Genomic DNA, 10,127 nt, shown 5'->3' with positions numbered 1-10,127 from the left:
GACGTCTTTATCGTTCAAACACACATCATCGTTCACCTAAAACACCGCCAACATGAGCGCCCTGCACTCTGTGCTCGTGACCTTTTATGGAGTTTGTGGGCGTCGCTACATGCAAATGAGCTGTTTTGCATTTTACAGCTGATCGACAGCTGCGCGTTTCCCCTGAAAAGTTTGTAGATACAAAATGGAAAAATGTTGCTTGGGTTCGTCTTAGACATCATCATCATCATCATCATCATCTCGGTCCATGTTCACACCCCTATATTACCCACAATGCTCAGAATTTCAATCGGAAACAATGAGCAGAGTGAAGGTGGTGTTTGACAGCGTTTACATTATTAAACACACACACACACACACACACACACACTCTGACTGTTTAGCGCATGGAGTTTTCCTTACGCAGAGAAATCAGCAGCCGCAGTCGCCGCCTTCGTGGCTTCTTTATTCAAGGTGGCGCCCCAAACAGCACCTTTGTGACCCAAGAACGTCCCGATCCAGTCCCCTGTGTCTCCCTGGCGCAGCATCGGTTTACCATCTGCACATGAGGAAAGAAAACAAAGTTTGTTATGTCACACTCAGGAGTTCAATCATTCAGATTTGCATAAATTTGCATACAGGTGCAACGTTTGTAAGGACGTCGCCTAAAATAACCTCGACGTGATGAATGCCGAGTTAAGCTACGATGGTTCTAGGCTCGTCACGCTGTAGGGAATCCATCACGGAAATGTGTCTCGTGTCACAGAAAAACAAATACACAAAGATTTTAACGTAATAAATATTTTTTCGCTCTTGATAGTGTTTCGTTTACGTTTCTCCATCCCCCATAATTTCCCTGCTATCTACGTAGGAGCTTGTCGTCCTCCTGCTGGTGGAGTTTTGATGAGAGTTGTAGGATCTTAATCCGGAACTTTCTCACAGGGTCGAGGGTCGGACACGTAAACGGATGGGTCTCAAACGTGGCGGTTCTTCTTTCCTAAGCATTTTCTGTTCAGTTTTCATCCCAGGCTTGTGTTTGTAAATGTACGATACTGTAAGACCCTCATGATAGATTCACAACTCAGCACCTCTTTACGATAAAGAACACGGTACGAGCTTCTTCTTCCACACAAGCTCAAGTCCAGACTGTGAACATATCACATAAATAAGGAGGATAAGGAGGATGATTATGATGAGGAGGGTTAAGGAGGATGCTGAAGATGAGGTGGATGCTGAGGATGAGGAGGATGCTGAAGATGAAAAGGAGAAGGATGATGAGGACGAGGGTGAGGAGGATGATTAAGATGGGGAGGATGCCAAATGAGGAGGATAAGGAGGATGCTGAAGATGAGGAGGATAAGTAGGATGCTGAAGATGAGGAGGATAAGAAGGATGATGAAGATGAGGAGGATAAAGAGGATGCTGAAGATGAGGAGGATAAGGAGGACGCTGAAGATGAGGAGGATAAGAAGGGTGATGAAGATGAGGATAAAGATGCTGAAAATAAGGAGGATAAGAAGGATGATGAAGATGAGGAGGATAAAGATGCTGAAAATAAGGAGGATAAGAAGGATGATGAAGATGAGGAGGATAAAGAGGATGCTGAAAATAAGGAGGATAAGGATGATGAAGATGAGGAGGGTAAGGAGGATGCTGAAGATGAGGTGGATGCTGAAGATGAAAATGATAAGAAAGATGATGATGATGAGGAGGGTAAGGGGGAGGATGACGATGAGGAGGGTAAGGAGGATGATGACGATGAGGAGGATGCTGAGGATAAGAAGGATGATGAAGACTTAAACCCACCTTTACAAGCACTGATGAGAAAGTAGCCATAAGGAGTGATTCCGCTGAAGGCCAGATCCACCACAGGCCTGGTGTGACCGGAGCACGTGAGTGGAGTTTGTCTCATAGCCATTTCTCTAAAGTAAACCTGGAATACAAACCGGAAGTGACCGGAAGTAGCAGAAAATTAAGTTATCAAGCTAAACACAGATCAGACTGGGCCTGAATTATGGAATATTAATCACATTATTATTAATAAACTATACACACATCAATTACATCTGTTCTAAACATTTACACGGGGAATTGGTGCAGTTTTAAGTTGTAAAATATCACACAGACCCAAGCTAAGCTAAGTAACTAGCCGCGTTAGCTTTAGCACCCGAGCTAGTTACACAGCAAGGCGCTTAGCTTAGCATTAGAGCACCTGTGCACGCAGACAGCAACGGAAACAACAGGCCAATGGCTTCTCCTGACAGGACAGAGTACTAAAGGTGGACTTTAGTGACGCGGAGCGTTTAGTGAAGAGTGCCCAGGGCAAAGTGCTGTGCCACCGGCTGCAGCAACACCGGAACAGCGCTGGTCACTCGGGAAAATCGCTAATGCTAACGCTAACGCTAATATTTATAAAATCGCTAGAGGGCGCCAGCGGCTCATTTGCATATGCATTGAGCGTCATGTACATTTGCATATTGCGAAGTTTTCTTTCTGACGATTTTTCTTTTCATAACGGACATTAAAACTTATTTCTTATGGCAAAAATCTATAATCGCGGCACCACAGTCGGATTATTTACGTATTTTCGTAAAAAGAAAAAAACGACTAAGAAATAGGACGATTTAAGTAGGCGGGAGAAGCAATTCTGACCAGTGATTGGTCAAGAGTAAGAAAGCTGCTCGTTGATTGGTTATTTCGAACAATAGTGGTCAGTGATTGGTTGTTGGGTTCTTTTTGCACTCTCATTATAAGCACGATGTCTGATCAAAGTGGTGCCAGATGTGTGTTTAGTTCCTTTGATCTTATTAAATAACGCCACAAATTTAGGCTTAAATACGTGATCTACCGACACAGTCAGTGGGTTTTCTCGAGCAGCGCCACCAACAGGCTGATAAAGAGAAATAATGGGTTTGATTCCAAACCGCTGCGTATTTCCTGTTTATAAAATGAACCGATTCCGAGTTGAAACACTGAACAATGGTGCCGATTCTGTAAAATACTGTAATTACGCATTTATATTCGGGGTGTCACGTCTAAATATATAATTATATAATTATATCAGATTCTTTTATAAACTTTCACTCACACACACAAACACACACACTCTCACACAAACACACACACACTCTCACACACATACACACAAACACACACACATACACAGACACTCTCTAACACACACACACTCTCTCTGTCACATACACACTCTCTCTCTCTCTGTCACACACAAACACACACATACACTCTCTTTCTAACACAAACACACACTCTCTGTCTCTCTCACACACAGACACACACTCTGTCACACACACACTGTCACACACTCTGTCTCTCTGTCACACACAAACACAAACACTCTCTAACGCAAACACACACACACCCACTCTCTCTCTGTCACATACACACTCTCTCTGTCACACACACACACACACAGACACACACTCTGTCTCGCTGTCACTCTCTCTCTCTCTCTCTCTCTCTATCAAACACACACACACACACGCGCACACACACACACAGAAGAGTAATTATACATTAATTCATCATTAGTAAAGACTTGATCCATGTCACGGTGAGACTGGACGTGGAGTCGGACCCGGGGACATTGGGGGTCAGTGAGAACACACACCTGCTACAGGAAAAGAGAGGACAGTCGCAGATAAAATCATCATTTACTAATTCTTACTTACACACAACGCTAATTTCTGCTGATTAATTACACAGGACGAGTCATGAGAGGTTCAGTATGGAGACGTGAGCCTTTGTATCAGTGAGATGTTTCACATGACTTTGCTCTAAAGATCTGACGTACAGGGATGAGTCACGGAGGATCCATCATGCACTGCGGGCTCTTCCTCCTCTCCTGATGGGCGGGAGAAGAGGAGAAGGCGTAGTCAGGCTGCGTTAACGTTACCAACACGCATTAAATTCCGCTCTCATTCCGCGACGCAGCGCATCTACAGAAACTGCTGCAGCAGCGCTTAACGACTTGAACATTTTTCATCTTCACCTTACAAGTGACAAGTGTTTATTCTTTTTTTTTCTCTATTCCGAACCCATGGCGAACTACATCCATGTCCCTGTCGGTGCGCCTGCCGTGCCCAAACTAGACGTGACCGTGGACGAGCACGACTACAGACCCGGAGCGCTGCAGATCATCAAGGCGCTCAGACCTCAGTGGAAACCGACTGAGGTCAAAATGAAGGTAACAGTGTCCAGGTCCATTGCACAGGATCCTATAAGCCTTATATCGCGTGAATAACGCGTGATAATAAATCACCGCGCTGATTGGTCGCTGAGCGCACGGGTACTAATCCCCAGGCGCAGCTGCGTCACAGCGCCAAACGGGTGGAAACTGGATTTCCGACTTTTCAGGAAATTTTATTAGAATTCAATATTTATGTTCTGGATGATCTGTAGGTTATTTTGTAGCAAGCTCGCCTTATTACGCAGTTTGGGTGCTGATTGGAGGGATGTGTGTGGGTGGGGGAGAGGGCGGTTATTCTACCCTCACGTGTCATCAGAAGAAAAAGAAAAATCATGTTAAATTTCCGACATCTCATTCAAATCGTGTTTGTACACATTTATAAACGATGACACGCTTTAAACGGACGCGACACGTCACCACACACTCAGGTTTAAGACACTTGATGAGAGATGATTTCTTTAACACGATCATAAATAGGCTGCTGAGGTTGTGCGCGACTTCCACGAAACACCGCAAAATCAGTAAAAACATTAAAAACAAAACACGACACCTGCAAGGTGTTAGATTCTAAAACAAGACGTTTTGTAATCACTATCAAGTCTTTCAGGGACCAACACGGATCTTAAATGAGATGTGATAAAAAATATTTTACAGGAAATCTTGTGAATCATGTGGTCGTTGAGAATAATGCTGATCTGTGATTGGTTGTTGGTAATAATTCTGATCTGTGATTGGTTGTTGATAATAATTCTGATCTGTGATTGGTTGTTGGGAATAATGCTGATCTGTGATTGGTTGTTTGGAATACTGCTGATCTGTGATTGGTTGTTGGGAATAATTCTGCTCTGTGATTGGTTGTTGGGAATAATTCTGCTCTGTGATTGGTTGTTGGGAATACTGCTCATCTGTGATTGGTTGTTGGTAATAATTCTGCTCTGTGATTGGTTGTTGGGAATACTGCTGATCTGTGATTGGTTGTTTGGAATACTGCTGATCTGTGATTGGTTGTTGGGAATAATGCTGATCTGTGATTGGTTGTTGAGAATACTGCTGATCTGTGATTGGTTGTTGAGAATAATGCTGATCACTGATTTCTCATTGGGAGTAACAATCTGTGATTGGTCATTCAGAATTACAGTAATCTGTGATTGGTTATTGAGAATTACAGTGATCTGTGATTGGTTATTGAGAATTATTGGGAGTTGTTACACACTGGAGGTGCAATGGTGACGTAAGCCTGCTCTCTCACCTCACTCATATTGTCGTTGAGGAAAGTCTCTAATGTCAAAATGTTATTTGTCACTTTGTCACTTCGTCTTTTATCACTATATTGTTCTAAAATGTTAACAGATCCAGCTACAAATTATGTTGAATTGTCTTTAATTACGTGTCTAATTTGAGCCACAAAGGGCTGGCGTGGGTGTTGGTTTTTATACCAAACAACATACTTGATTCAACTTGTTTCATCAGATAACCCTAGTTTTTAATAGACTCAGGTATGGCTTCTGCTCGATTGGAATAAAAAAACCTGCACACACCGGCCTTCTCCAAATAAGACCGAACACCCCTGATGTAACATGTCACATTCATTAGGACGACTGGATAACCTTCATGCGAAGAGGAATTCAGCACCAAATTCACCAGAAGCGACGTTGATCCACTGACAAGTGCTAGATGTTACGTATACAGATAAGAAATTACAAATAGATGCCAGTCAGTGTTGTGGATCCAGTAGAGGTGATGTGAGTCACCTACTGTAGCTGTCGTAGCTGTCGTAGCTGTAAACTCCATGCACATGACTGAGGGTGGAATAACTCGTTACAAGAAGCTGCTTTGAAAGTCTACACCGGTTAACTCGGGGTCGTGTTCCAGGAGAATCAGAATCATCTCCAGAGAACCTTTACTGCTTCGTAAAGCTGAATAATGTCACAGAATGCTAGAGTTTTATCCGGGTTTCTATCATATCTTCCTCGTTAAAAAGATACACGCAGAATGTTTAATAAAAACACGACGAGACTGACACTTTGAGACGTTTCTAGAACAGAACGTGCTCTGACTGAAGTGCAGTCTTTTAAAAAAAAAAGCAAAAAAAAAAGGAATAAAATATTAAATAAGCATTTGAACGAATACGATCTTGTTTCTATAGCAACAGCTGGTTCATGGTGACTTGAGACCTTCTCTTTGATGTGGTGAAGTTTTCTGTAAGCAGAACATGTTGATGTAAGCAGTGATGGAAGGTGAAGCTGTAAGCTGTTTACAGACATCTACAGGACAGTGAAGATGAACAAGATGAGCAGATAGATAGATAGAGAGAGAGAGAGAAAGAGAGAGAAAAGAAGGACGGACAGTATCTAGCTACCACAGCGAAAGGCGAGAACAGGAACTGTGACTTGTTAACTGAATAGAAAAACGTGACATGTCAGCAAGGAACAGCTTTAAAATACGTTAGTAGATTAAAAATCGCTAGCACATTGCGGTGTAAAAGCAATCAAAACACATCAGGGCCAAATCACATGACACCTTCCAACAGATCTACAATGTAAAGAATGTTAACGCAAAGAAACATCACTCTGAACGGCGAAGACTTAACTCTGACCTAAAAGTGGACGTGGCCTAAACTACAGAAAACACTAGAAACAAAGTTCATCTTTATCGCTAAAAAATTGCTTCCTTATAACTACCATCTTCTTAACTAATAGCTATAGTAAAATTTATACACATTCGTAATCATGTTATAAATATGAGCATTGCTCAAGACGAGGAAATAGATATTGTATAAGGAAAAAAAGGTTTATTAACTGTTATAAGAATTCAGAAAGGAACTTGTGATATAGAAAGAAAAAAAAAAAAAATATATATATATATATATATATATATATATATATATGTGTGTGTGTGTGTGTGTGTGTGTGTGTGTGTGTGTGTGTGTGTGTGTGTGTGTGTGTGTGTGTTTTAAAGCTCCTAGAAGCAACACTAAAAAAACACAAAAACACAACATTTGAAATTATTTATAGAATTGTATTTGGTATTTAGGTACTAGTACTTTCCCATTTTATTGGGTTCTTGTGGCGATGATCTGGAATTCTAACACACGACTAACTCAGCGTTACGCTACTCTACTCTAAACAATAGCAAACTAGATTTATATTTAAAACAGGTGACAGACTGCGTTAACATCGCTAGGTGACATACTGCGTTATAAACACTGCTTATAACGCATTCTTAGGAATGTAAAAATTCATCATAAATGTTACTGGAAGGTAACCTTGCAATTCTCTGATTCTAAACGTATGATTCTAAATGATTCTAAAAGTTACTTAATGGAACGTATAAACTGTCATAAGAACGCATTATAACAGGTTAGGAATGTATTCATAGGTCAATAGACGTATGACCTTCATAGACAGTCTTAGCATTATACATGTACATTAGTGGTGGGAAAAGTAACAGCAGTGTTTGTATCTGTATCCGTGTTCTGATTGAAAACCGGAGTGGGCGTGTCCTATAATGAATACGAACATGTTATTATCCTGTTATAATGTGTTCATAATGTATTCCGTATGTTACTACAATTATTTAGGAAAATGTGAGGATTTAAATATATTTATATAACTGTGTTTAGTCGGTTTGTTATATAACGCGAGCTGAAAACTTCTGAAACTTGTGAAACGATGTTCACGTGCTGTGTGACCAGCTGATTTCCCTTTTATTTGAAAGACAAATGCGGTCCGGGGCCAAAGAGCATTGTGTGTGTGTGTTGTGTATATGTGTGCATGTGTGTTGTGTAAATGTGTGTTTGTTCTGTGTGTGTTGTGTGTTGTGTTTGTTGTGTGTGTGTTGTGTTTGTTGCGTGCATGTGTTGTGTTTTTGTTGTGTATTTGTGTTGTGTTTGTTGTGTGTGTGTCTGTTGTGTGTTTTGTGTGTGTTGTGTTTGCGGTGTGTGTGTGTTTTGAGTTGTGTTTGTTGTGTGTTGTGTTTGTTGTGTTTGTTGTGTGTTTGTTGTTTATTTGTGTTGTATTTGTTGTGTGTGTCTGTTGTGTGTTTTGTGTTTGTTGTGTTTGCAGTGTGTGCGTGTTTTGTGTTGAGTTTCATGTGTTTTGTGTTTGGTGTGTGTGTGTGTTGTGTTTGTTGTGTGTGTTGTGTGTTTTGTGTGTTGGGTTTATTGTGTGTGTTGTGTGGTGTGTGTGTTGTGTGTTTTGTGTGTTGTGTGTGTGTGCGTTGTGTTTGGTGTGTGTGTTGTGTTCGTTGTGTGTGTGGTGTGTGTGTTTTGTGTTTGTTGTGTGTGTTTGTTGTGTGTTTTGTGTGTGTTGTGTGTGTGGTGTGTGTGTGGTGTGTTTTGTGTGTGTGCGTTGTGTTTGTTGTGTTTGTTGTGTGTGTGTTTTGTGTTTGTTGTGTGTGTTTGTTGTGTGTGTTGTGTGTGTGGTGTGTGTGTGGTGTGTGTTGTGTGTGTGCGTTGTGTTTGGTGTGTGTGTTGTGTTTGTTGTGTGTGTGTTTTGTGTTTGTTGTGTGTGTGTTGTGTGTGTGTTGTGTGTGTGGTGTGTGTGTGGTGTGTTTTGTGTGTGTGCGTTGTGTTTGTTGTGTTTGTTGTGTGTGTGTTTTGTGTTGTGTGTGTTTGTTGTGTGTTGTGTGTGTGGTGTGTGTGTGGTGTGTGTGTGGTGTGTGTTGTGTTCTGTGTGATGATTATATGTTTGGTATCTACTCCAACCAGTCTCTCGAGTTCTCTTCCTCGTGTTCAGCCTGCTCTCTGCTTCTCAGCTCAGGTTTCTGTAGGTTTCATTGTTACACACATCACTGCTGCCCTTCCAGCTCTATAGAGACCGGACATGTCTCCGTTCAGCCGTGTTCCAGTCCAACAGGTCCGAGTCCTGGCTTTGTCTCTGACTCGAGTCAGAGAGACGAGGTGTGGAGTAGCTCTTTAAACCTTGCTCATGCTCTGGAGTGGAGGATGTTCTCTAACACAGATCACAGAGCAGAAACTAAATAAACCCCGACTGGAATAAGAGAGAGAGAGAGAGAGAGAGAGAGAGAGAGAGAGAGAGAGAAAGCTGTGGTGAAGTTAGACACTTATTTAGCTTGAGCATAAAGCCATGTTTTGTCCCCGAACACTAGGGAACATTCTGTTTCCCTGCGGATGTTAAGGAGGCGTCGACGTCACGTGATCGTGTATCCAATGCGTACGTAGCACACACATCACACACCACACACCACCCCTCACACAACACACACCGCACAACACACACCAGGCGATGAACCAAAACGGGCCGCTCAGTCAGCACATGCCAAAACGCTTGTACAAAGCTATAATTCCTGTCATTCCTCTTGCCCTCGCAGAATCTCCCGATATTGCGCATGATAAGGACTCTGAATTTTCCCGATCCACATTAGAGAGTGAACAATGAGGATGTGTGTGAATGAGGGGATGAGCAGCTCCATACACCATGACTGAGCTGAGAGGGGAGTGACTCAGTAACCCAGTGGAGCTCTAATACTCCACATTAACAACACAGCACAAAACTTCACACTGTTTTATTTATTTTTTTGTCAGCAAGGCCACACGCACACACACACACACACACACGCACACGCATACACACGCACACACACATGCACACACATACACACGCACACACACACACGCACACACACATACACACGCACACGCACACACATACACACGCACACACACATACACACACACACGCACACACATACACACGCACACACACATGCACACACATACACACACGCACACACACACGCACACACACATACACACACACACACACACGCACACACATACACACGCACACACACATGCACACACATACACACACGCACACACACACACGCACACACACATACACACATACACACGCACACACACATGCACACACATACACACACACACACACGCACACACACATACACACGCACACAC

The 10,127-nt window shown here is 42.3% G+C and overlaps 2 protein-coding genes across 3 annotated transcripts in view; one reads left to right on the top strand and one right to left on the bottom strand.

Annotated features, from left to right (window-relative positions):
- Positions 1 to 3,770, bottom strand: part of strap (serine/threonine kinase receptor associated protein) — a 12,412-nt gene extending 8,642 nt beyond the window's left edge. The window contains exons 1-3 of one of the 2 annotated variants that reach the window (XM_060889139.1): positions 3,672 to 3,770; positions 1,786 to 1,912; positions 403 to 538 (exon numbers count right to left, since the gene is read on the bottom strand). In XM_060889139.1, coding sequence (XP_060745122.1) covers positions 403 to 538; positions 1,786 to 1,897 — 248 coding nt within the window. In that variant the 5' untranslated portion in view covers positions 1,898 to 1,912; positions 3,672 to 3,770. Of the gene's footprint in view, positions 1 to 402; positions 539 to 1,785; positions 1,913 to 2,191; positions 2,400 to 3,671 lie in introns of those variants that run through there. The other variant, XM_060889138.1, reaches the window with a different exon arrangement.
- A 117-nt stretch (positions 3,771 to 3,887) lies between these two features.
- The window catches only part of etnk1 (ethanolamine kinase 1), a 28,926-nt gene continuing 22,686 nt past the window's right edge, over positions 3,888 to 10,127 (top strand). Inside the window, exon 1 of the mRNA XM_060889137.1 lies at positions 3,888 to 4,186. Coding sequence (XP_060745120.1) covers positions 4,040 to 4,186 — 147 coding nt within the window. The 5' untranslated portion in view covers positions 3,888 to 4,039. The remainder of the gene's footprint in view (positions 4,187 to 10,127) is intronic.

The sequence above is a fragment of the Tachysurus vachellii genome, chromosome 16 (genome assembly GCF_030014155.1).
Source record: "Tachysurus vachellii isolate PV-2020 chromosome 16, HZAU_Pvac_v1, whole genome shotgun sequence".
NCBI classification, from domain to species: domain Eukaryota; kingdom Metazoa; phylum Chordata; class Actinopteri; order Siluriformes; family Bagridae; genus Tachysurus; species Tachysurus vachellii.
Note: the sequence above shows the minus strand (reverse complement) of the source record. Positions and strands in the feature narration are given on the sequence as shown.